Source organism: Manis pentadactyla, chromosome 4 (assembly GCF_030020395.1).
Source record: "Manis pentadactyla isolate mManPen7 chromosome 4, mManPen7.hap1, whole genome shotgun sequence".
In the NCBI taxonomy this organism is placed as follows: Eukaryota; Metazoa; Chordata; class Mammalia; order Pholidota; family Manidae; genus Manis; species Manis pentadactyla.
Genome location: NC_080022.1, coordinates 136,787,553 through 136,813,305, shown reverse-complemented (window position 1 = coordinate 136,813,305; position 25,753 = coordinate 136,787,553). Strand labels below are relative to the sequence as shown.

The window sequence follows — 25,753 nt, the reverse complement described above, 5'->3', positions numbered from 1 at the left end:
CTCCAGCTTCGCTATGGGATTTCCCCTTAACACATTAACATGCACATTTGCCCAGACTTCTAAAAACCGTTTCTGGGTCATCATTCTTTTCCTATCATAGTCCTCCCACAACCTAACAATGCTAAGCGCATAGCACAGATGGGTGCTCAATAAATATATGTTGAACAATTTAGGATACATTTTCAGGAGACAGCAATGGATTCTTTGGGGGTGAGGAAATGCAGATTCTTTCCATTTTCTTCTACTCTTCTGTATTTGCTAAATTTCAAACCAAGCAAACCCCAATCCAAAACCTTCTCTAGTGTGGGCATGGTCTCCCCTACGGTTGGTCTTGCTTTCTTTACACAGTCCCTATGGCAGAAGGCGTTCAATGAATGTCCCTTCTCTTCCATCTTTGGAGTTAAGAGCATCCATCATGGGGAAGACATGCTAATTCTGAAGGGAATCAGGTCATCGCTTCCCAAAAACGAAGACGAAAGCTGGCCCCGGATGAAGAACAAATCCCCGCGGGACCCCTGCGTCTACTTCTCAGCCCCGTATTGCCCTCCTCTGTATCCCAGCTTCAATCCCAAGCATCTCCCGCCACGTGGGAAAATAAAGCGCAGCTCTGGCGACGTGCACGCCCAGCCGTCTGCGCGTGCGCGCGCCACCCCGCCCAGCGAGACGCGGGAGCGCGCGCGTCCGCGCTCTCTCAAGGCTCTGTGAACGCGCAAGCGAAAGCGGTCCGCCGGAGAACCCGCGCCTTTTCTCCCGCTGGCGGACAGCAGTGGAAGAACAGGACTTGAGGGAGAAGTTCTAGTGGGTAAGGGGGTGCCAGGCATAGAGGAGGGTTGAACTGGAGGAGATTTGATGACTTTTGGGACCTGACCTCGTTTTGCAGCATCTGCCTTCTTTCCCAAGGCTTCAGCTCCAGTTCAGAATAAGGGAGAAAGGAGGGCACCAACCTTGAGCTCCTAATGTGTGCTAGGCTCTTTACATGTATTACCCTCATTCAATCTTCCCAACGGCTCCATTGGGTTATTAGCCCTCTTTACAGAGAAGGAAACTGAGGCCCAAAGCGGGTGGTTCACTCAGAGTAACCCAGCTGATTAGTGTTAAGGCCTGTGTGTTCCAAAGGTTGACTGCACTGCTCTAACTTATTGGGGGTGAGGCCCTGGACGTGGAGGACGAAGGGCAGCTTTTATAGCTAGGGCTGGGCAAGAATGGCCAGAACTGTTTCCACAGTCATTTTTAAAGAATCTCAGCTTGTTAGCATGAGAATTAGTCTGTGTGCTGGGGCATCAGGCAGGAACCCAACCACAGCCTAGGAGTTATAGGTACTCAGGGAAAGACTTTCCCAGGTATCTGAAAACATGCTCCTGCCCCCAGGATTAAGGGGGAGGAGGAGGAGAAAGGAGCTGGAGGAGCTGAGGTGGAAGTCCACATTGATGAGGCTATCAGGCACATTGCATGTTAACGTCAGCCCCTACAACTGTGCACTTGTTAAGGGGTGAGAGAAGCAGTTTCACCGTTCAACACATCCAACCATCTGGTAACCAGATCTTTAGATGAGACATACTATCTAGATGATGCCAGTCTCCTCCTGCCTTTCAAAAGACAGTGGGTAGCAGGAGCCACAACTTGCATAATGAGACAGAGTCTGCTGGTCCTTGAGAGGCAAACACTAAGCCAACCTTAGTGGGTAGCCAGAGATGTTACTGGAGCAGCAGATTACCATGGCTATAGGGAGAGCCTGTGAGCCTAGTTAGGTGAAGCAGGATACTTAAAGCCAGCCTTCCTGGGTAGTGTTCCCTAAAAATCTGCTGCTACAGAAAGCAGGGCTCCAGTGATGCCCAGGGCTTAAGACTCCACGTGAAGGTAATGGTGCAAGCAGAGTTTGTGACCCAGCGGGAATTGGGGACTTGGGGAGATGGTGACTAGAACATACTCAATCCCCCCAACCAAGAAGTCATCAGGTGGCTGCGGACATTAAAGCTTTGAAAGGGGAAAGAACAATTTCAAACTAAACCAAATTAGAAACTAGATAGAAAAATATATATAAGGTATAAAAAAAAGATGGCTAAAAAGTCTTGAGGTTCCCAAATGTATTCAAGATAAAAAAACTCCAGGTGAAAGAACAGAAGTCCAAACAATCAACAAAAAGGCCTCTAAAGAGGAAATTGAAGAGAGCAAACTGGATTTCCCAGGGACCCAAGGCTGAAATTGTGGCAACGTCCAAACTGAGTGAGAAAACTGGCCCACTGTCTTGGTGACTTCCACCCACAGTTCTGGAGGAGGCCCACAAATGGCAGTTCTCGTTTTTTCACAGGGCAACTTTGGGGAAGACCAGAAACGAGAGGCTGACTCATTGAACACTTGAGACCTAATGGAGAAGCCAAGGTGGTTTCTGGAAGGGAAAGTGCCATCTGATGTCCTGGAGGCATGGGATGAAGCAAAGGCTTCAGTCAAGTCGAGCCAGGTTAGAATCCTAACTTCACCTCTTAAGAACAGTATGACCCTGGGCAACTCCTTAAGAACAGTATGATCTGGGCAACTCATTAATCTATTGAAATCTCAGTCTTCTTCCCATCTGAAAAATGGAGACAAAAGGAGACCTACTTTACAGGGTTGTTTTAAGGATAATATGCATAAGGGATGTTAGCATGTGTAGCATAGATCGATCAGTGGGCACTTCTCTGAATAACATCCAAAGTCCATCACTTAAAGATTGACTGGAAGGACGAAATGGATGAAAAATGGTAAATAACATTTTTATATAAGGCAGTCTTTAGAGAAAAATAACCTAAGTGTATTCTAAATTAGTGAGCTATTTTTCCCATCTCAACTACACTTGCCCTGACCTACAGAGAACTTTGGATTCTATCATCTTCTTGCTCACATTTAGTCTCCTTGACCAGATTGTAAACTGCTCAAGCAAACACTGTCACCAAACTATCCATTACATTCCAGATCTTGGGGTCACTGTCATCAAGTCCCTGAAGACCTGGCAGTCAAAGGTGCCTAAACACAAGTAGCTAGCACCAGGGGGCAGAAACCAAGAGTAAACATAATCAGACCCTTGCCCAGAGCCGTGGTTTGGCTGTAACTGGGATATTGTCTATGGTTTTGGCTCCTTGCTCCTAAAACTGACATCAGGAGGCTGTGGGCAAGCAGTTCAAATTTTCAAATGGGTGGAAACATTTTCCTGAGAACAGGAAAGCATGGGGATTCCAGAATTTGGCAAGGTGCAGACAGGCCAGGAGTACAGTTTAACCCACAAACCTTTATGCCAGGGCTTAAAGTGGTGTGGGTTTGTTCTTCCGAGCGAGAACATTAAAACAAGCAGGCAGCATCCTTCTTGAAAACAAATACTTGAAGACAAAATACTACTTGGAATATTGAATGCACCCTGATGAGGCAGGAAACATCAGGATGAAAGTAATCAGGTAGGTGCAGTACAACTGACCCATTCACTGTTCAACACATGCAAGACAGAGCAGTGTCTGGGGAAACTGCGGCTACTTGGGAGGCCTTTCAAACAGTTAAGTGATTCAGTGAAGCAGAACAGCTCCTTGCTCCCCAAATCCCTCCATTTCCTGTTAGGAATAGTCGGTTGGGCACTGACAGGCTGGTACTCCCTCTGCCTCCCCTCATCACTCCTATGTCCAGGACAATGACAGTGGTGCTGCAGCCACATGTGGAGATGCTGAGTAGGCAAAAATGAAGGAAGGGAAACTGGTTATGCCCTCCGAAATAAGATATGATGTTGAACGCTCAAGAAACCACGAGGGGAACATTCTTGTATGTTGGTCTGGATGGCAACTGTGTGGGTGCACACCAATGTAAAAACTCACTGAGCCACACTCTTAACAACTGTGCATTTTACTTAAGTAATCTACACCTCCATTAAACACCAAAACCAAACCACCACCAGCAACAAGCTCCCTGTTTGCTTTTATTGAGGGGTCCCACATCCTCATGGGACTCCAGCCAAACCAGAAACCAGACAGGTCCCCCAAATATAGCAGGGGGGCCTGGAAGGGGAGGGGAATGACTTGTGATCCTACCACACCTCCCTGGAAACAGAAACCCACCACAGACAGACAGACGAGACAGGGCCAGGGAGAACTTGCCTCATTCAAGGTTCTCTTCCCCTTGCCTCCACTTGAAAAGAAAGTCAAACACTGGCCATGCAGCCCCCAGACCCTCACCCCACCCATAGCAGCATTTGTGGGACCCCCCCCACCCCACAAGGGGTGGCCCCGAGGCAGCTTCTCATTGCTCTTCCTTCACTTTGGTCTGCTCCTGGCAACCCCGTGCCCTCCTCCTTCCTTTGGCCTCCGGCCCAGTCACTCCCACAGCTTCTATCAGCTTCTATCACTTACTCGGACCTTCGCTCTCATCTCTAGGGCCTCCCTGCCCCAGAGCTTCTGGGGAGGCAATGTTTCAGGCATCTCCTTTCCTCCCAGCAAGGGCCTTGCTAGGCCCTCTGCCCAGGATGTGGGATTCACACGGCTGCCCCACTTTCCTTGAGGTCAGGGGCTGAGCGCTGCCGCCTCATTCGAGGGGGCGTAGTGTATGGGGGGTAGCGAGGCCCCAGAGGCCGTTGGGCTGGGTATGGCTGGGGCTGCTGGGGATAATAGTTGTGCTTTTTGGGCTGGAAGTGCTGGGGCTCGGGCTGGGCAGAAGCCCCTCCCCGGGACCGGCCCCCTCCGTCCAGGGAGTTCCTGCGGGGACGGTGGGACCTGCGGGGACTTGGAGGCCTGCGGGCAGGGGTGGCCAGTGGGGGAGTGACCTCCTCAGGGGGTTGGGGTGGAGCCGGGGCCTCCCCGCCCCCCATCCCTGGCCAGGACTCCCGGTGCTGAGGGTTACTCTTGAAGGGGAAGCGCAGCTTGCAGTCGTGAGGGGGCACAAAGCGGGCTGGGGGCCTACGCAGTCCCCCGCCCCGGACCCCAGAGCCCTGAAGTCCCTGCAGCCGCAACTGCTCCTGCTTGAGCCAGCGGAGGCGGCCGCGACGGAAGGCAGGGTCCTCCTCCATCAGCCGTGACACCCGCTCCCAGCTTGACAGGGGTGGCGAGGAGGGCCGGGCCAAGGGGGCCTGGTCACTGGGGGCTTCTTCCTCCACCTCTTCTGAGCCTTGGGGCGTGGCCCAGGCAGCCTCACTAGCTTCTTCATTCTCATCGTCGTGATCCTGGGAGGGTGAAGGAGCGAGAAAACAGGCACATGAGGAGAGTGGATAAGAGTCCTGAGCACATGCGATTCGGGAGAAGTCAGAGGGCCTGGAGCACCTGGACGTCAAGGGGCCCCAGGAGGGGCTTGGAGGTTAAGGAAGCTAGAAGAATAATGGGTTAGGAGCCCAGGCCAGGGAAGCAGATATTCTGAGCCCAACCCTGGCCTGCCACTTCCTATCTGTGTGATCTGGGTCTCTGTCCTGTAACAGACATGTGCCCAGGCTCCCCATGTGTAAGATGGTGTCAATAATAAGTACCTGCTGCCCGGGTGGCCGTAAGAATTAAATGAGCTAAACCATGTGAAATGTTTAGAGCAGTTCCTGGCATTTAAAAGGCACTCAGCAGATATTGCTGAATAAATGAGGTGCCCTGGGGGTACAGAGGTCAATAAAAAGGGAGGGCAAGTACCTGCTGCCATTTCAGTCAGGTGAGACAGCTGACAAAAGAGTGAAAAAATAAATGGTCTGGCATGGGTATCACACTTCACACTTCAACATGAAAGTTAAACCTAAGTATATATATATATATATATTTTTTTTTTCTTACTGTTATTTATGTTATATGGAAGTATTTGCAATATACTACATAATATGCTTTAAATAAATATAGGTAGGTATTCGGAAGAACAGAGCAGATGGGTGGAAGACTCAGGGTGGAGGTGGCTGTGATGAACAAACTGTCATTGTGGTGAACACCTGAAGAAAGTGAGGGGCAAGCTGTGAGGCTGTCAGAGGAAAGGCATTCTAGGCAGAAGGAAGAGCAGGTGCCAAGGCCCTGAGGCAGGAGCAGGCCCAGCAAGTTCAGAGGACAGGGAAGCCAGAGGGGCTGGCATGGAGAGCATGAAGGGAGAGGAGCAGGAGCATGTTTGGGGACATAAGCCTTCGTAACACCAGGAGGTGTCATGACTGACTGTCACCCCCATGGGAGGCAAGCTGGAGCAGAGCAGGAAGTCGTCTGCTGTAAGTAACCCCAGCTGCTGGCACCATACCTGGCCCACAGTAGGCACTCAAATATTACTTGTTGAGTGAATATATGCAAAACGAGGACTGGTGATAATGCTGCCACTCACGGGGCTGTTAAGAAGATTAAATGAAGAGGCACAGGAAAAGCCCTCAGCACACCAACCACATAGGAAACAGCCATGGTGGCAGAGGGGTGGTAATAAGAGCATACATGCACGTGACCAGCAGTAACTTAAGAACCGTGCACTTTGTATGTCAGTGCTTCTCAAACTTTACTGTCCCTCAGCAATAAATACAGAATCATCCCCACAGATGCCAACTCAGGCCTGGGGTGGAACCCAGGAGCCCACATTTTCAGTTAGTGCCCTGGGGACTGTGTGGCAGGCGGTCCACCAAGTACTCTGAGAAGAGCTGTGTCACACTCCAGCACAACTTTCTACAGGAAGAGGGGAGGGAGGCTGGAATCTGAGGTAAGAGGTTCAGATTCCTAAGGGAGGACAGGAAGGCTGGGAGGCTGGGGGCAGTGGCGGGAGAAAGCCGGGGCCGGGCCTCCCTACCTGGGTCAGGGGGATGACCCTCTCCATGCGGAGCATGCGGTCCCTCAGGGCCTGCAGCTCGCGGTCCTTGCTGCTGTTCTGCAGCTTCACCTCCTGCAGAATCCCAGTCAGCTTGTCGATGTGAGCCCGGAGGTCCTCCACCTCTGCCCCGCGGGCTCCCTCCTCACTGCCGCCACCTCCACTTCCACTGCCTTCCTCTTCGCCCACCGTGTCCCAGACATCCCGGGCCACGGCCCTCCAGGCATCTCCGGGCCCCTCTGGTTTGCCATAGGTGCGACACAGCTCCCGCATCTTGAGGGCAGCCAGGGCCTCAATCTCAGCCCTCCCGTGGCGAAAGTCGGCCAGGGCCACCTCGTAGCAGATCTCCTTCACTGCCTGCATCTTCAGGTCAGCCATGGTAGCCCAGCGGGGATCTTTGCCCTGCAGCCGCCGCCTCTGGGGGATCTGATACACCCTGCGAGGGGCCCTGCGCTTGCCGCTGCTGGGAAGGCCACAGCGCTTGACGATGGTCTGGACCGTGGTGGGGGGCAGCTGCTCCCTCAAGGAGGAGATGAGCCGCCAGCTCTCTTCACAGGAGCGTTTGTCGGAGTCATCCCCACTGTCAGAGTCGGCATACTGCAGCCAGAGAAATAGCCGGAGAGAGGGCTAAAGACATCCTGGAGCCCATGAGCCCTACAGACACCAGAAACCCCTGCCAAACCATGCATCCTTGGTGGACCGCTGAGCCTCTGCTGTCCTATACCGTGGAAATAACGACAGTACTGGAGAACACCAGTGGGTGGCTCAGCGACCGCAGAGAGTGACCGAGAAGGGCTGGCTGTAGCTTCACCAAGTCCAAGGTCCATGCATGTATATTACAGCTCAGGAAGAAGTTAAAGGCTCAAAAGTAAGTCCATTTAAAGAACAGTCTTAGAGAAGTAATAGTACAGGTGGCACTGAGACATGGTAAAGGTCATAAAGGTGGCACAGGATTGGCTGGAGCCCAGGAAGCCAGTCAGCTGGGAGAACTGTTCTTTCCCTGCAGTCTCCACCCCAGTCCTCTTCTCTTAAAACTGTCTCCTCCTAGACACCCCCCATCCCCATGCCCACTCTGGCTCAGACAGCCTGAGCCACGTGGAGTGCAGGTCATGGGGAGGCCTATCCCCACCTCTGCCTGCACCACACCCCACAGCCCAGACCACCCCTCACCAGTCGCTGCTGCTCCAGCAGAAGATCCGCTTCTTCCTTCTCTTTCCGGTACTGGTTCTCCAGATCCTGCAGCCTGCGATTGCAAGGGAGAGAGGAAGAGTTGTGTGGGGTATGCAGCCACCCCCACGGGGTATCTGACAGCAGGAGGGCGCTGGGGCCTGGGGGCGGGCAGCCAGGGAGGGGGGGCCTGGGGGCCCAGCAGGAGCGCCCTCTCCTCGCACCTCTTCTCCATCTCCAGCTTGATGTCAATGCCTTGCTGCTCCAGCAGTTCCTTTTGAGCAAAGTTCCAGTCAACGGGTTCAGAGGGCGGTCCTGGGGTGGGGGGAACCCCTCGCTCCCGTTCCAGCCGTGCCTGCTCCGGGTGATTGAAGCGGAAAACGTGGTTCTTGCCCATCACAATCCTATTCCCTGGATGCGGGAGGAGGGAAAAGTGGACTCGCTCCCCCAAAGCAGCAAACCCATCCCCACACCGGGTATAAAGGGCCTTGCCCACAAATGCCAGGGACCCTGACACCACCACCTCTCCATCACCCCAAATCTGAGGGCAGTCAGAGCTGAGGCTCCCCCACTGACTCCAGGAAGCACCCCTTCCCGACAACCTGAGGGAATCAGGGGAGCCTGTCATCCTTTGTTTCCCAGGGGCCACAGCAGAAACCAGAACTGCTTCTTCATCAGCACTTCTTCCCAGTGCCTTCTACATAGTCCCATGCAGTTTTGGTTTCTGTCTAAGTCCTGCCCCAGGATTCATCCCAAAGGCTCTGCCTGGGGCTTCCTATGCACAGCTATGCCCCAGAACCCTCACTGGGGCACTGCGTCTACCTGACTTCAGCACCAGTGGCTCAGTCACAAGCTTCCCATTGACGTAGGTCTCTGCTCCTTCACAAGGCTCCAGGGTGACCACCACTGAGCGGAGGGAGAGAGGAAATGGAGTGATTAGACCCAGGGGAAAGGAGTTATGGTCAGTTCCCATCTTGCAATACCCCCCAAAATAGACATGCACCCCAGTCCCTCCCGCCAGTACCTGTCGGGGGTGCCATGGCCCCTCTGGTGGCAGGCAGCACAGGAAAGGAAGAGCAGAAGGAGGGTTAGAGCCCCAGCTACAGTTCCAGGAGCCTCTGCAGTGAGCTCCCCTCTCTCCCACCACCATCCTCCCCAACAAACCAGTAATTCTCAGAGGGCTTCATCAACCATGTCACTTAGTCTGCAGGCCCTGTCATTTTTGCCTTCCAGATGTCCATTCCTTCCTGTCCAACTAATGTTCTCGCTGTCCAGGCCTGGATTCTTCCAGAAGGCATCTAGCCCACTTCCGTCTGATCTTGCAAACTGCCACCTTACTTATTTTCTCAAGCCACAGCCAACAGACCACTGTCCTCACAAGACAAGATAAAGGCAACCCAATTTAATCAACCATCAAGGTGCTCCTGTCTTCTGTATAATCAGAGCCTGCTACTGCTGGGACACAAAGACGCATGAGGCAGCTCCCTGCCCTCAAGTGGCAGTGCCCCATTGTCACAGAGGGACCCCTGTAACCCAAAGCCACTGCAACTCCTTAGCTGCGGGATGCTGAACAAGTCATCTGACTTCTATGACTTCTGTGAACTTCTAGAAAATAAGATACTGGGGTATTTCTTTACAGAATGGTTGAAAGGCTCAAAGTGATACAAGAAAGTGAGTTCTTGTTATTAAGAATAAACGAACAAACCAGGATGAATTGTAACAGGAGGCAGAGATGGGCCTACTGATACTACAGGAGCACAAAGGGAGCAGAGAGGACTGCACTCAGGGGCACAGGGCTGGGAATGAGCACAGGAAAGTGGTAACTTCTGAGCCAAGGCTTGAGGCACTCAGACTTCAAGGCACAGAAATGATGGAGATGGAGCAGACAGACAGGGAGAAGTGAGGCATCACCGTGTGTTGGGAATGGCAATGGGAGGTGGCAGAGGAGGGGACGGGGTGGCTGTAACGGGTGCCAGTCTATCCCCACCCTTAGTTCCCACCATACCCCCAAATTCTTCATTCATTTGACAAATATACTGTGCTCCTACTATATGCAATGCACTATTTTAGGTCCTGGAAATACATGGAGATTAAAACCAAAATCTCTGCTCTCACAGAGATCACCTCCAGCTGGTCAGAGGATAATGTAAATCAGCAGATAATCTGAGGTCGGGGGAGGTGCAGATATGGGTCATGGAGAGCGATGGGGCCAGGTGAGAGGACTCTGCCCCAGCCTAGCCATGTCCATGAGCCCATGGCGATCTGCACTAAGGCAGAGCTCAGAGCACCACCCCTGGGGCCAGGTGTGCTGTGCTGGGATTCAGCTCTGCCACCTTCAGCCGTGTGGTCTCGGACAAACTCCCTGACCCCTGGGAGCCTTAGTTCCCTCACCTGGGAGCTGCAGGAGAAAATGCAAAGGCCCAAAGTAGATGGCCAGTGAGTAACAACTACTCTTCTATGCCCATAGCTCTCTCTGCCTGTCCTCTTTGGTGAAGTCTTAAACCTCCCATAACAAGAGACCCAAATGGACTAAGGCTATATAGCCCCCACCCTCTGGGGCACAGATTCATGGGCTCCTTCCCCTATGACATAACTGTTTCATGCCTGCCATTTCCCTAAGCACACTCTAAGCCCCTGCGGGGGCGAGCTCACTCCACTTTTGTATGGTTTTGGTGTCAACCCAGCACAGAGCCTGACATAACCACAGAACAGGAACCTGGCAATAACTCACTGGGGTGAACTGATTGAACAGCTTGCAGCTGCAATGCTGGAAACATCTGCTGCCACTGAGGACCTGAACCATCCCAGAACCACTGCATTAACCTGCTGGCCCTGAACCAGACTGAAGCCCAGGAGGCATGTCTCAAACCCGAGCTGTCGGCCACACAATAGTGTCTTTCCTTATTTTATAAATGTACTAATAAGGGAGAAATGTGGGATTCACATATAAATCAAGTATAAAAATCAAACGAATAATCATATCTGACCTTATTGTTTATAGTTCATGATGCGTGATCAAAACCAAAAGTTTCTGTGATGACTGCCCTTGCACTGTTCACCACGTAAGAACTTATTCACTATGTAAGAACTTGTTCATTATGCTTCAGAAGATTGGAGACTGTTGAGAATTAGGCTTGATGTTGATTAATGACTGTGCATTGAGTCCCCTATACAGAATTTTATTGTTGTTAACAACCATTTGATCAATAAATATGAGAGATGCCCTCTCAAAAAAAAAAAAATGTACTGACTATGCATGCCCCATCTCTCTGTCCTCTTGAAGGTGTCAGGCCAGGCACCCCTTCCAGATCTGAGGCGCACTGCACAGCTCAAGTTGACAGAGGGCTCACGTGTTACACACCCAGCCTCCCCGGCCCAACTCATTTCCCAGAGCTCAACTTCACATAGGCCTACATGAACCCAAATCACTTCATTTTTTTTAAATGACTGAACTAGGACAAAATGGTGAGCTCAAAATATGCCCTGAATCACAAGAGTATTGTTTTGTTGATATGTCAGTTTATTATCTTCACCTTAGGGCTTGCGATTTCTAAAAGCTTTTGCTGCTGTGGCCATATAAGGGCTAAAAATCTCTGAAAGCTTTGGAATCAGAGAGATATAAGAGCTGACAACTCCCAGAAACTTTCAGTCATAGCTGCATAGAAGCAGGTTTTCCGGAGAGAAAGTCATCTCCCTCTGAAATAAATACAGATTTTAAAAAAACAACCAGGCTGCTGTCTGAGACTAAAAAACCAAGGGAGACGGCAGGATTTCCTCTTCACCAGAAGCCCACCCTCTCGCGTGCTCTCTAGTGTTCTGTTTTGCCTTGGGGACCCTGGCCACTCCCTCCCCATTGCAGCGGTCTTCTCTCAGGGTGAGTGCACACCACTGGGCCCTTGATGGCCCCTTACTACTATGGGCTCAAAGTCCCACTGAGGGCCAAGGCACATCTCCTTATGTACTCAACCCAGGCCCCTGTATTCAGCATGCAGGGTGTCTTCAGTGGCCGTTACCTTCTCCGTCTGGCTGAGGGATACTCCGGAATACACAGTGCTGCTCCCGAATGAACTGCCCGGTCAGTTTGATGTCCACATCCACCTGGCCGACCCTGGACAAACAACAGCCAACATTTTCTGAGCAGGTGCCAGATAGTCGCCAAGCCTCTTTTAAATACAAGTTTATCCAACTCAATAAGCCAAGCTTAATTATTCCTGTTTCACAGATGAGAAGGCTGATGCTCAGAATGGCAAAGTAATTTGCAGAAGATCATGCAGCCTGACAGTGGTGACCCTGAGACTGGAGCCCAGGTCTGCCTGACACTCAAGCCCATATCCTCACTCACTGTGAGATACAGCAGAGGGAAAAGGGGGACCTGGGGTGTTGGGGAGCCTCAGTCTTGGACCTCCCATCCATCCTCAGGGTGGATCACCCTGAGGGCTCACTCCCTACCCTAATGATAACCGAGGACAGCTGTACGTGCTTGTAGGGGAGAAGGGATACCCTCAGCCCTTTAACTCCAGGAGGTGCTGAGCCCCAAGGCTTCATGAGCATTAGCTAGTGGGTACTGCCCATCAACATGGGGCCAGGGGCAGGTTTCCCATCTGCCCCCAAGGTAAGGTCCCACCAAGGGACACCAAGACAGTGGTGCCAGGGGCTCAGAACACAGGGGCCTGTGTGTCCTGCCTACCCTTCGCCCAGTACATCAGGAGCTTTTCTTAAGAGCAGGGCCACTTTGTTCCCAGGTGGTGTTTCACCCACACCAAAGCGGTGGGTAGAGACCAGATGGCCACTGAGAAGCCAGGTTCACCAGTGCTCAGGAAGCCCTGAGATCTGGGGTGTCTTCAGTGAGGCCACCAGGAGAGGGAGTCACAAGTGTGGCTGCCCCTCCGCAACCACACCCCAGGACAGGCTGCCCACAGGCTGCATGAGCACTACCTGGTAACGCCATCTTTGATGTGGTACAGCAGACATTCAGACATCAGGGCGTCTTCGTTCAGGTTCACCAGGTGGGGAGTCTGGGGGGAGCGGGGTGGTCAGAGGAAGGATGTAGGAGCCAGACAGAGAAAGGGGAAGAGGGGAGAAAGATTCAGCGGACACCCCTCCGGGCTCCCAGCCTGCTGCTATTCCCCCTCCCCTCTTGCAGAGCTCTCCACCTCCTTACTCCCGCTTACACTTAACCACCTTCAGGGCAGCCTGACACCCACCCCCATTTGTCACACTTAAGAGGTCCAAAAATGGTCCCCACCCACCCAGGCCAGCAACCCTTTCCAGGCCCCATTTCTTCAGAGGCACCTCCATCCACCAGTCTCCCTGACGGAGACTTTAGCATCCACCCACCCTCGCCTCTGCTTTCCCTGCACTCCCTCTGTCCCCAGGTCTCAGCATTTCTTCTTCCATCATTATGGAACTTGCCACTTCTGGAGACTACAGAGGGGACTGGGCTAGGGACTGGTACTTCCCACCTTTTATTCCTGTTTGAATTTCTTAGGACCATAGATTATTTTTATAATTGTAATTCAAAAATGAAAAGCGCCAGTTCAATTCCAAAGCAAATAAAATAAACGGACCTGTTTCTCACAGCAGACCCCCCCCTCTTCCCAGCCGCTGCCCGTCCGAGGCCTGCTTTGCCTCCGACCAGGGTCCCTGCAGCAGCTGCCCGGTCCTGCTGAGGCCTCCCTCACCCCCTATCCCGCATGCCGGGCTGATCACCATGCTGCTCTGCAATGAAAACCTTTCACAGAAGCCCGCTTTCCTGACTTGTCTCTCTTATGGCACACACCCCCGCCCGGTGCCCCCAAGCACATAACCAGAGAGCACATGAGCTTTGCTCCCTCTAACCTGCTCCACACCACCGCCTGCCAAGCCCTGGGAAGTCTCCCTCCCTCCTTGGCCCATCCTGCCACAAGCCGCCTGACTTCATACCATCTCTACGGTCTCCCCGCTTTCTGCTCACACCACATGATGGCCGTGTCATGCTTCACTCAGAACTCTCCAGAGGCACCCCATGTCCACCTGACATCCCTGAGCCTCCTCCACGTCAGGTCCCCAGCCCGCTTATCCAGGTCCCTTTCCAGGGCCCCTCTCCCCTCTGTGCTCCTGTCTAGTGGCCTGCTGAGCACCCATCCCAGAAGCAGGCCTCCCGCATCCCCGGCAGCCCTCATGAGCTGCAACCCATGTTCCCTCGCCTGGAACAGCCTCCCTCCCGGCTCCACCCCCATCCCCACCTGTCAAAATCATTCACTTCCCATCCTTCATGGCCTATCTCAAATGCCACTTCCTCCAAGAAGCTTTCCTAAGCCTTCCAACTAAACACAAGACCCCCTGCCTCCATTCTACAATGATTTCCTGTGGGCTTTCTACATGCAAGACCCTAGTGAAGTGCTGGGTGAGACACAGAGGTAAGTCAGACCCAGATGCTGCTGTCCCATCAGTAAGGAAATCAGAGTCAACTGGGGGAGGTAAGACTTGGCATAGAAACACCATTTACAAGTGGAAACGGATGCCTGGTAGTAGAGTTTCTGATCTTTTCACACCCGGACTTAGCTCATTCATTCACTCATTCGTTCCCAGAGAATTGAATGCCACCACATCCTGGGAGGGGCTCCCATGCAAAGATGAATAGATGAACAGAACTCACTCAGGGGGGGTCAGGACTTCATGGAAAAGGCAGCATGGGAGCTGGTCCTGGAGGGTGAGGAGGACATGGATATGCAGAAGGAGGAGCGTTCCAGATGAAAGAGGAGTTTGAACAAAAGCACAGAGGCAGGAAAGCACAGGATGTAGAGAAACAGCCCTTTGCTGAGGCCCCATATTTCTTTGGGAGCCCCAGTGAGGCCAAGGCTATGTCCACAGTGGAGACATACCATGTCTGCCCCTCTGCCCAGGCCCCCCAAGGATCACTGGGACACTCTTCCTCTTCTCCCAAGGGACACTCACGCCCCCTCCCTAGACAGCACTGTCAGGCCTGCTCTGGGAATCACGAACACGGATGGGCTCTGGAAGCTGAGAGCGATCGATCCCTAGGGAGAAGGGACATGATTTAGGGCAATGCTTTGCAATCTTTGTTCAACCCTGGAGCCCTTTGTTCAAATGAAACCTTACCTAGAAGCCTAATGCGTCAAGCAGGTAAGCAGGGAACTGCTCGGGCCAAGGCCAGGTGGGTGGGCGACCCAGAATCTGATCCTGCCCTGCCCCTAAGGCCCCGGGAAGGGAGCTAAGCAAGGCTGGAAACTTACTGATTTAAGAAGTCCTTAGACCTAGTGCTGGGGGCCCCAGAAAAAGGGAGCTTTCCCTAGGCTCCTGGCTCTCTCTAAATGGTAGATTTTCTCCCCAGACCCAATTCCCCAGCCGACCATTCCCAGGTTGGAGACGCTATCTCCAAACCCGTCTCCCCAGGGAGTTTAATGGCTTTCTGTTCTTAAATATATGCCTTTTAAACACATGAAAATAGTTCATCCTTACCACCTTGAGGAAATGCAAAAGTAAACTACCCTGAGACACCTTTTTTACCAATCCGTTTGGCAAAACACAAAAAGCTGAGGAGAGTGAAGGGAAAGGGCTTTCTTGCATGTTGCTCCCAGGAGTAAAAAGTGGTACAGTTACAATACTTGGAGGGCACTTTGGCAAAACAGATCAGAATTTTACATGGCTACCGTTTGACCCAAATCTCCACCTCCAGGAATTCGTTCTTCAAATAACAGACCTATTTATAAGACTGCCCAGACTATCCACCATAATATTTTTCATAGTATCAAAGAATGGGAAACAACCTAAATGTCCATGGTAGGAAACTGGTCAAAGAAACCATCATACATCTCTTCGATGGCATATTCTGCTTCTATGAAGAATGGACAAAACTCAGGTACTATTCTATTAAAAAAGAATACAGTGTCAGGTATGGAACCAGCACTACTCCAGAAAGGCTCCACGTGTGGGCACATGCAGATGATTATACACTCGTAATGAACGCCTGCATGTGCACAGACTGCCTCTAAAAGAATACATTAGGAACTGATAAGGAGGTTTGCCTCTGAGAGGGGAACCTGAGGGTAGGAAGGAAGATTTCCTTTACACCTTATACGCTTCTTACTACTATGGGAATATTCTCTCTGGTGTGACCATTACAATAACAATTCAAAACAAAACAAACACCCTGCTAGGTGGTCCCAGGGCTTTAGGTGGTGGCATTCCACATCACGTGAAGCCTCTCAAGGAAGAATCACCCACTCAACAGTTTCTCCACTCCTCTCATATTTTCTCCAAACTTGCAGCTGTGATGAGAATTCCTCAAGTACCCAGCACCCCAGGGTGGCTGCAAGCCATGCCCAGAGCCATGGGCAGCTCCTCCTCCAGATGCAGACCTCGGGACCTCCAAAGCCTTGGCTGCCCAGACAAGGCAAACCCTCTCCTCTTCTTGGATCCCCGCTCCAGGAGCCCTGCTTGCTCAGTCCCACAGATGGCCCTAACCTATGAAATCAGGAGGAGCCTTCTTCCTACAAGGTGCCACTTCCTCCAGGCAACCCCTATCTGGCCCTGAGCACAGTGTATGGACCAGACAGGCATGGCTGGCTGCCCAGTGGGACTGCAAGTGCGTGCTTCACTCAAACTGGCCTCTGCATCACCCCTTGGTCAGCATGCACAATACTGGCTGTCTACAGCCAGTGTCCACTCTGATTGCTTGGTCCCTGAGCAGTGCTGATAGTTAAAGATTTTGAATACCATTTCTGCCTCCAACTAAGCCTGGTCACCCCTACCTTTCTGCCTGGCTGCCTTCTTTCTCAGCAAAGATTGACTGAGCACCTACTACATAGCAGGCACATGACGGGTGCTGCTAGGCCCCACTCAGTTGACACCATGTTCGCTTAGCCTCATTCTCCCTGACTTGCTCTACTGCACGAACCCCATCCATCTTTCAACCTCCATTTTCCAAACCACCGTCTCCAGGAAGCCAGCCAGCTTTCAAACACCTCAAGGTGCACTGATGCTTCCATCTTCAAAGCTCTCACTGCATTTACAATCAGTCTTACAGTTTAGGGTTTACTCCTCTATTCCCTTACAGTCCTGTCTTCCCAAGTTATCCTTTCAAAATGCATTTTTTTGAGTAGGTAACATATGTACAAGGTGCAAAGTTCAAATGATACAGTAGAGTATGCAGTGAGTCACTATCCCAGCCTAGCTCAAATCTCCTAGGGCCTCTCCCTCTCCCCCAGGGTAACCACTATAACCAGTTTCTTATGAAACCAGAGAGAAATTCCACGTGTGAACTCACATATAAGTGTGTGAGTTTATGTCTGCAAATGCCTAGGTTCTATGCAGCTCCTGAAATCTCCCTAAGGGCAGGGACCCTGCTATCTTTTTGTGGTCCCTAGAGTCCCTGGCCACAGGCACTTAATAAGCACTCGCCTTTCTGGCTGATGGTTAGATGGAGGGGACGGTAGAAAAGGTCAGACAACATAGAGAGAAGGTGGCAGGAGTAGGGACAGAAACGATGGAGGGACAATTCAGAGATCTGAAAGATCAGAATTAGAACTCATTACCCTGCCACCCACTTCCCTAAGCATCCAGTCTCCCAGGCCTCCCTCAGCCTCCTCACCTGATCCCTCAACTCACCTTCTTTGGAGAGAAGACGCCTACAGTTCCCCCGTCCTCCCGAACGGCCACCCCCATCTCAGCCAGCAATGCTTCTCTGTAGGCAAAGGACAGACAGGTGTTGGTCTTATCATCGCTGCCCAGGAACCCCTTCCCTGTGGGGCCTGACCTCCCTCCCCATCCCCACTCCTCCCAGAGCACCAGCCGCCGGCCCCCAACCCACACACCTCTCCATTCTCAGGGCTTCCGTCTTGCGTAGCTTTTCCTCCCAGGTCTCATTCAGCTCAGCTATAATCTTCTCTGTCTCCTGAGGGCACAAGACAGGCAAGGATCAGGACAGCCTAGGACAAGCACCTACCACGGGGGCCACACAGCTCCTGGGACTCCTTCTTCCTCCTCAACCCTGGCTTTGGAGAACTCCCAGCAGCCCCAACTCCCATTCCCTCACCAGCTCCAGCTTCCCACCTGCAGCCTCTCCATGGCCTCCTCAGGACCAATCTGGGGCTCAGCAATGGGGGAGAATGGTGGCTCTAGCTCCCCATTGTGTGCTGGGGGAGATGAGGGTGAAGCTGGGGCAGGGGGAGATGATACAGGGGGCAGAGCACCGCCAGGACTCCCCTCGTCCACCTTCAGGCCTGGGAAGGAGAAAGAGGTCAAAGAGGTTGAGGCAAAGCAGAACTGATCAAAGACACAGAGAACGCCTCACAGAGGACCAGCCTGTAAGGACTTCAGAGGACATCAGTCAACCTTCACCAAGCAGGGAGCCTGCCCACTGCAGCCTTGATGGGCACCCGGTGTCTGTTTATCTCTTCCAGGGATGGAAGCTCATTAGTTGGACAAGGCAGTCAGTTCCTTCCACTGTTAGCCCACACAGCAGAAAGTTCTCAGCTGTGTTGAGCTAATATCTGCCCCCATCACGTGTGCCGCTGTTTCTAGTTCTTCCCTCTGGGATAAGAGACTATACTTTTCCTTCTGCAAGACTACCCTTCGTATGTGGGAAGGCAAACATCACATCTACCCTTCCTCCTCTTCCCAAGAACAAGACACCCTTGTTCTCCCTACCATGCCCCTCAGACTGTCCTCAGTGGAGTGGACCCAAGACTGAATGCAAAGCCCACACTTCACGTGGTCAACACAGATATATCCAATAATACAGAGGCTGTTTGGTATTAGAGAGGCTGAGCATTACATTTAGAAACTATTCCACTGTTGAACTGTGGGGCTTATGATCACTAAATCCCTGATGGCTCACAGGAACTTCCGTCAATGCAGGTACCCTAAGCAGCCTGTTCTTCATGATTTACCGTTTGAACGATAAATGCAGGGCTCGCCATTTACTCCTGCTCAGGTCATTTTAGCAGTTTGAGAAGCAGCCTGAACCCTGACTCTCCCCCACAGAAACTGGCCCTCTCAGCTCTATAACATCTGAAGGTGTGACGTGTCCCCTCCCTACATCACTAAACAAAGATAGGGCTTCGTGGTCACTGAACTGGGCAAAAGTAAATGAAGAGGGGTGAGACGGGCCACAGGGCATCCTTGAGTGCCCCTCCCCTGAAGCCCTACCTCCCAGAGCAGAGGCTGAGAGCCCCTGGGCCATCAGCAGTTCCCGCAGCCGAGCCACCTCTTCCTGCAGCTCTCGGATCAGCCGGGCATTGGGGTCCTCGTTGATGATGGCATTGCAGCGGATCTGCTTGGTGCGGTCAGCATACCTGGGTCAGGAGGGAGCATCAGGACTGGTGAGGCCCAGACACAGGTGACCCTTGATCTGCTGTTTTCCTCTCTCCTTCCCAGGTTTTAAAATATTTGGATACAGTTGAGGGTCAGGTCAACCGGTGTCCTGGGCATGGTCCTGAGCAGCCTCTGAGCTCCTGGCACTTTTCCTATGCTGTCCCACCCCTGCCAGAGCCCCACCTGAGGGTGCTGAGAGTCTCCTCATAATTGGTGTCCGCAGGGCTCAGGGCTGCAATCATTGCTGTGCGCGAGTTCCCACCTATGAGTGGAAGGGAGGAGACAGTTTTAGCTGGGTTGGGTCCTAAGTCAGACTGTGTCACAGAATCGGGGGGCCTCAGTGCCCAGGCAGGGGTCTTGTAGGTTGCTGTGTGAGGTAGGGTGAAGCTAAGGGTTGTGGAACTAACCATGAAACCTGGTAGTCAGAAGGAGGAGGTATGAGGTCAGGAAGACACCACACATCTGCGGGACGGTCAGAGACCAGTGGGAAGAGGATGAAATCAGCAGTGGGTGTGGGATGGGAGGGGCCGTGGATAGCCAGGTCAGTGAGGCCCTTGGCTTGGCAGGGAGGGTGTGGCCTTGATCTCAGCATCAGTGTATCTTCAAAGACTTGTTTCCTGGTTTGTGGGGAGAGTCAATGGGACAACTGGGGGGTCGGGATTCTACGGGTGGCACGGGAATCTGTCACATGTATCGAAGGGAGTTAGAAGAATAGTGGAAGGATTGGCAGAGAGAGAGGAGCTGCTCACCCAAATTCTCCTTGAGCAGCCAGGTGAGCACAGAGTCCCTGTAAGGGATAAAATCTGACTTCCGCTTCTTTGATTGCTGGAGGATGGAAGGGGAGTGGGGGTCAGGCTGGGCCACCCCTTTGGTCCCCTTTCCCAGAGCCCCTTCTCTTCCCACCCCCAGGTCTTACCATATCCGCAAGAGCCGAGATCACCTTTCCTAGAGTAGTCAGGGATTTATTGATATTGGCACCTTCCTGGAAAGGGATGAGGAAGGCAGGAAATGAGGTCCTTCTCTCCCACTCTGCTCCACTTCCCCATTCCCCTCCCCACTGCCCTGCGCATCCCTCCTCAGCCCCTCACCTTCAGGCGCATGCCCCGGGCCCCTGAGGAGTCAGCCCGCTCGCTCCCAGCAAGGTCCACCAAACTGATCTTACTAACCTGGGTCAGAGGGAAGAGGCAGGAGGCGACTGGGGTTGGTGGGGGGGTGGGAGAAGCAAATCAGGGGAACACCCAGCAAGGGAATTGGGCAGTTAGCAAGGGATGGAGAAAGACAGAAGGGGGAAGGACAGGGGACAGGAAAATGGGGATATATACAAACAACAGCAAGAAGGTGCTTACACATCCATTTGTCACTTCTTTACTTATAGGTATTTACATGCCCACTGTGTCTGGGACAAGGGACACAGTGGGATCCAAGCACTGCCCTGAGGAATTTAGTAAGAAGGGCAAATAAGCAAATATCACTGATCTGATGGGGGATGCAGGGCGGGTGTGGAAGGTCTGAGGAGACATTCAACCCAGAACAGGTGCAAAGGAGACCCAGGGCCCTTTCATGACATCTGTCCCTGCTACCAGACGGAGATGGGTGGCCCCACCTTCTCTGAGTCCAGCCCGGTGAGCTGGTCATGGCAGCGCTGTGTGAAGACAATGGTGAAGACAGCATGGGAACGGCTGCTGGTCTCATTCATGTTGGTGGCAGCCACAGTCCTGGGTGAAGGGAGTGGTCACTAGGTCACACCTCTCACCTTCCTAACTCTGACCCCCTTTCCCTCCACTCCATCATCCCGCCTCACCGAGCCTTATTTCCACAGTCCATGAGGTCTGCAATATCTGCGTAGGAGGTCACAGCCAATTTAGACAAGTCCTGCACATAGGGGCCCAGGATAGGGTGCTCCCGGACCCGGAGAGAGCCCCGACTCTTAGGGTTCAAGAGGTCCCGTACACGTTCACAATAGATCTCCATATAGCTCACCTGAGAGGAAGAAGCAAATAAGTAGCAAAGCCAGCAATCACACTGACCACAACACTTACCCTACACTCCCCTGGATGTGGCACAGGTCACTGCAACTAATGTGCACTGCGCATTTACTATTCTCCAGGCCTGACGCTAGGCATTTGGCATATTTGATCATTATCATTTCACAGATGAACATGCTCAGGGGCTGAAAGATGAAATATTTTGCCCAAAGCCACAGTTAGTAACTGGCAAAGCCAAGAGTGGATCCCAGGTTGTCTGACTCCAAAGACTGCCCTTGGTCTTAATCACTCTGCTCCCCTCCTCTCTGCCCAGCAACACCGTGCCCACTCCCCAACTCCCACTAAGATCCAGGCTTACCTCCACAGAGTAAGATAGCTGAGCACTCTGGTTCTTATTGACACGAGAGAAGAGGTCCTCACAGAGCTGGAGGTGGACACAGAGAAGCTGCTATTCACGGCACACCTCTGGCACCCAGCACCAGGACAGGCCCTGACACAAGGGGCTGTTTAACCCTTACCATAGCCCTGAGGGAGGCATTGTTCCCATTTTACAGATGGAAAAACAGCCTCAGAGAGGTTCACACTTGTCCAGGGTCACAGACAGTTACCTGGTGAGCCAGGAAGCAAACCCAGGCATCCTAACTCTGAGTCTATGTGCAAGGCCACTGTGCTACTCAGTCAGGGAGAATTGCATCAACTCTCAGTTATCCACAACAGGCTTATTCTATAGTCAACACCTAGACTACGGAACACAAGCCTGTAGGGGAACTACATTTTAAAATAATTATGAGACAAGGCAAGATAGCAGGTGAAAAAACCAGGGCTTTGACCCCAAAGCCTTGTCTCTGCTGAGCCTTGTTGCTTCTGGTGGGGACAAAGAGCCTCTCCCCAAAGTGCCCTGGGATCCGTGTTGCAGCCAGGCCCCTACCCCATCACATTCCCTATCACTAACTGCCGCTAAGAGCCAGGTCCCTGATCCATGATCCACAGACCCCTGTCCTTCCTCCCCTGGGGGCAGCTGAAATGTGCTTGCTCTGGTTGCCCTGCCAGGTCCCAGGGCATACCTGAGGCACGATACCCTGCTGCCCTGGCTCCTGCCGCCCCATCATGGTGTAGGACTTCCCAGCCCCAGTCTGTCCGTAGGCAAAGATGCACACGTTGTAGCCTTCAAAGGCATGGAGCAGCATCTCTTCTCCAATATCCCGATATACCTGCTGCTGAGATGCAAACTGGGGGTCCTCAGCCTGGGTAAAAAGCAGGTAGAGAATGACAGCAGGAGCCCTAGATGACTTTTGTCCTCAGTAACTAGATCCCAGGAGTCTTGTCCCCATCACTGATGATTGCCCCAAGGTCCTGCGTGCCCCACCAAACCCTATCCATAGTCATAATCATCCCCAGTCATCCCTGAAGGGATCCCTGAGGATCATATCCAGTCTCTACCAGTCTTAATTATCCCAAGGAAGTCTGCGTTCCCCATCCTGATCCCAATCACGACCTAAGGATCCTACCCAGCCCCACCCAGGTGCCTTGGTCAGTCCTGACCAATCCCCCAGAAGTCCTATTTCCCAGCCATGTGATCCCCAGGACCTAATTCCCCTGTCTCTCACTGCTTAGCTTTTCTCCTATCCCAACAACCTCACCGAAGTGTGTGACCAGTAGGAGTAGTCGAAGGTGAAGCTTTTGGGTGCATCCTTGCCCTGTTTGGGGTTGATGATGGCTGAGAGAACAAAGGAAGGAAGACCAAGGTCAGGTACTCCCAATTTCTGCCCACTCCCCACAAACTCCTAAACCCAGGCAACCCACTCCCCACCTCTGTCCTAGTTCATCTCTCCCCTTTAACACTCCCCACCCCCTCCAGTCACCAAAGCTAATTTTGGCTTCTTAGGACCCGCCCCCCACCGGGCTGCCTCCCCAGATTGGGCAATGGAGGGCTGCAGGCCAACATTCCCCCTCCCAGGGACTGGGAACATGGAAAGGCCAGCCTGCCCCAGCCCCCGCCCTTACAACTAGCACCTGCTCTGTGCCCAGCCCAGCCCTCCTCCGGGTCCTGCCCATGGTGGGCCCAGCCTGTCCTGCTAGTGCCCAGCCAGGCCCTGGGACTCACTCACAGGTCATGCTGCCTTGCATGCTGACCACACACTTGGCATCCTGGCTGGTCTCACGGGCATTAAAGGGCCGAACCCTTACTGCCACTTTCACCGAGGCACCAGCCATGGCGCCAAAGACTCCCCGTCTCCTCAGCTGGAGGACAGAGACAGAGAACGTGATTAGAGCCAATGGGGGGACCCAGACAATGCCCCCCATTTTCTCCCAGGAACCAGTCTTTCCACTCCCTTCCCCAGCTACCCAGCTCCTCTAGGACCCAGTTCCTAGTCCCCTGGTCTTCCTCCCCAGGAAATGTCATTCTCCTCAGGGACTCCCCAAGGTGTTCCTGCCACTCTCCCCAGCCATATCCCAGCTCGGAGGGACCTGGGCCATCACCGCAGAGTTATTACCTGGCTTCCTGGCCCCAGACCAGGGGGGCTGTATCAGTTCTGGCTGCCACCGACCCTCGTAGGGGGTGCCCCATTCTACACTTGGGGCCTGACCACGCCAGCTGGGGCTGTGGGGGAAACCCTGGTTGTGGGGGAAGAGTAGTTAGGAAGTACTGTGGCTCCAGAGGTGTGTCAGGGATTCCACGATTGGAGGGCAAGGGATGGGGGGTAATGTTAGGAAAGGTAAGGAGGGCTGTCCCTCCGGAGTAGCTAAACGCAATGTGAATCCAAGGGCAGGGACGGTGATATTTTTATTCCTTGTCACTCACAAGTGTACTGAACGTTCAGACAGAGAAGAGAGAGGCTGGACAGAGGGCAATTCTGAGAGGCAGAGATACTGAGGGTGGCAGGAAGGTAGAGAAGGGAGGCAGAAAGTCAGACACCTAGAAAATGAAGAGATACAAGAGAGGAGGCAAGACTGAGGTCATGCTAGGAAATAAATAATAGCAGGAAGAAAGGAAGGAGACACAGAGGATACCAAACAGAGAAATGTTAGACAGGGAGGGGAGCTCTGGGGCTAAAGCATAAATTAGGAGCAGAGGAGAGATGAAGAGGGAGAAAACACCAAGCAACACCTGCCCTAAACTTCCCTCACAGGGTCAGCCAAGGAGAAGTAGAAACCAGTTCCCACCTAGGGCCCACAGCCTCCACACAGACAAGGAATGCCGATGGGCAAAGGCCACAGGCTGGAAGTACAGCCTAGGACTCGGATCCACAAGAGCTGCCTGTGGGTCCCAAACCCCTGTTCAGCCCCCAGCATTTCCTCCTCAGGATCCAGGACAATGGGCAGGGGAGGGTGGGGTCATCCTGTATCCATCATACCAACCCCCAGAGCTCCTTTGTTGGGAGGATCCCTGAGCCAAATACCTGTGACTTTGTGGTGGGGGTAGGGGGGTGCATTGGGTCTCCCTGAAAGGAAGCAGGCAGGTCCCAGACCCACCCTGGGGCTAGAGCTGTGGAGTCCAGTGCCTGAGGAAGGTGCCAGGCTGGAGCCCAGGAATGTGGGTGATCGAGTGCCCACACCCTGGGAGGAGAGGCTGAGCAGCCCACGCCCACAGACAGCAGGGTGGAGGATTGCGAAGAAAGATCAGGGATGCTGGGCCCCCTCATGTGGGCCCAAAGGACCAAACCTCTGTCCTGCTGTGCCACACCTCACCAGCCTGGGCAGGGCATGGGAAAGCTGAGAGAGCTGCTCTGTCCCAGGACAGGAAGGGAGTAGCTGAAATCACAGAGGCTGTCGCAGGAAGAACAGCCCTGACCCCCAGACCCTGAGCAGGGACACTGATGGGGGGGACACACAACGACGACGCCGTTGCGGTTAATGGGGCAGGGAACCGGGTGGCACAGCTTGGGACAGCGGGGTAAAGGACTAGAGATAGGTACAGAGATCTGCCGGCGCTGCGTAAAGAAGCAGTAGGGTGCAGGAAGAAACCGCGGCTCGGGTGGGGCCGACTGACCCGAAAGGGGGCCTCAGGCCACCTGCACCTTGCCCGCCCGTCAGTTCTAACACAGGCCCCAATCCCGGCCCCTCTGGACGGCCATGTGGACCCTGTCCTCCTGACCAGCCAACCGACGGCCGCCCAGGGCCTGGCACCTCTCTGCGCCTCCGCTGCACAAACAGCACATGATCCCGGGTCTCGCGGCCAGCCGGCCCACGCAAGTCGGGACCCCCACTCGCCCCCACCCACCCCGGCCCGGCACATTCCTCGGCGGGCTTCCCCTCCCGCCTTCCTTCCCTCCCCCCACATCCAGCTCTCACCTCGTCGCGGCGGGGTTCCCGAAGCGGCTCGGCAAAGTGCAAAGGGACAAACTTTCCGGGAAGCGTGAGACGGGAGCGGGGGAGATCCGGGGCCGGCTCGGAGCTGTCCCCGCCCCTCGCCGGGTCCCCGGACGGCGGGCGGCGAACTCGCGCCCCGGGGGCGACAGCAGGAGCGGCGCCAGCGGCCGGCGCCCGCCCGGGCAGCGCGAGCTGGGGCGGGAGCGAGGGGCGGGGGATAGACGGGC

General features: G+C 53.4%; 1 protein-coding gene across 1 annotated transcript; it reads right to left on the bottom strand.

Annotated features, from left to right (window-relative positions):
* Positions 1 to 3,840: 3,840 nt before the first annotated feature.
* On the bottom strand, positions 3,841 to 25,711 carry KIF1C (kinesin family member 1C). The gene is made up of 23 exons (XM_036895946.2): positions 25,509 to 25,711; positions 23,711 to 23,831; positions 23,324 to 23,456; positions 22,856 to 22,932; positions 22,280 to 22,459; positions 21,574 to 21,639; positions 21,032 to 21,210; positions 20,834 to 20,945; positions 20,319 to 20,396; positions 20,147 to 20,212; positions 19,980 to 20,055; positions 19,414 to 19,492; positions 19,066 to 19,211; positions 17,968 to 18,137; positions 17,730 to 17,809; positions 17,524 to 17,599; positions 12,850 to 12,929; positions 11,928 to 12,022; positions 8,737 to 8,820; positions 8,139 to 8,325; positions 7,918 to 7,990; positions 6,730 to 7,344; positions 3,841 to 5,170 (listed from the first exon to the last, which is right to left on the bottom strand). Exons 3-23 carry the CDS (start codon positions 23,427 to 23,429, stop codon positions 4,487 to 4,489), a joined length of 3,309 nt encoding a protein of 1,102 aa, XP_036751841.2. The 5' UTR covers positions 23,430 to 23,456; positions 23,711 to 23,831; positions 25,509 to 25,711; the 3' UTR covers positions 3,841 to 4,486.
* Between the last annotated feature and the right edge of the window lie 42 nt (positions 25,712 to 25,753).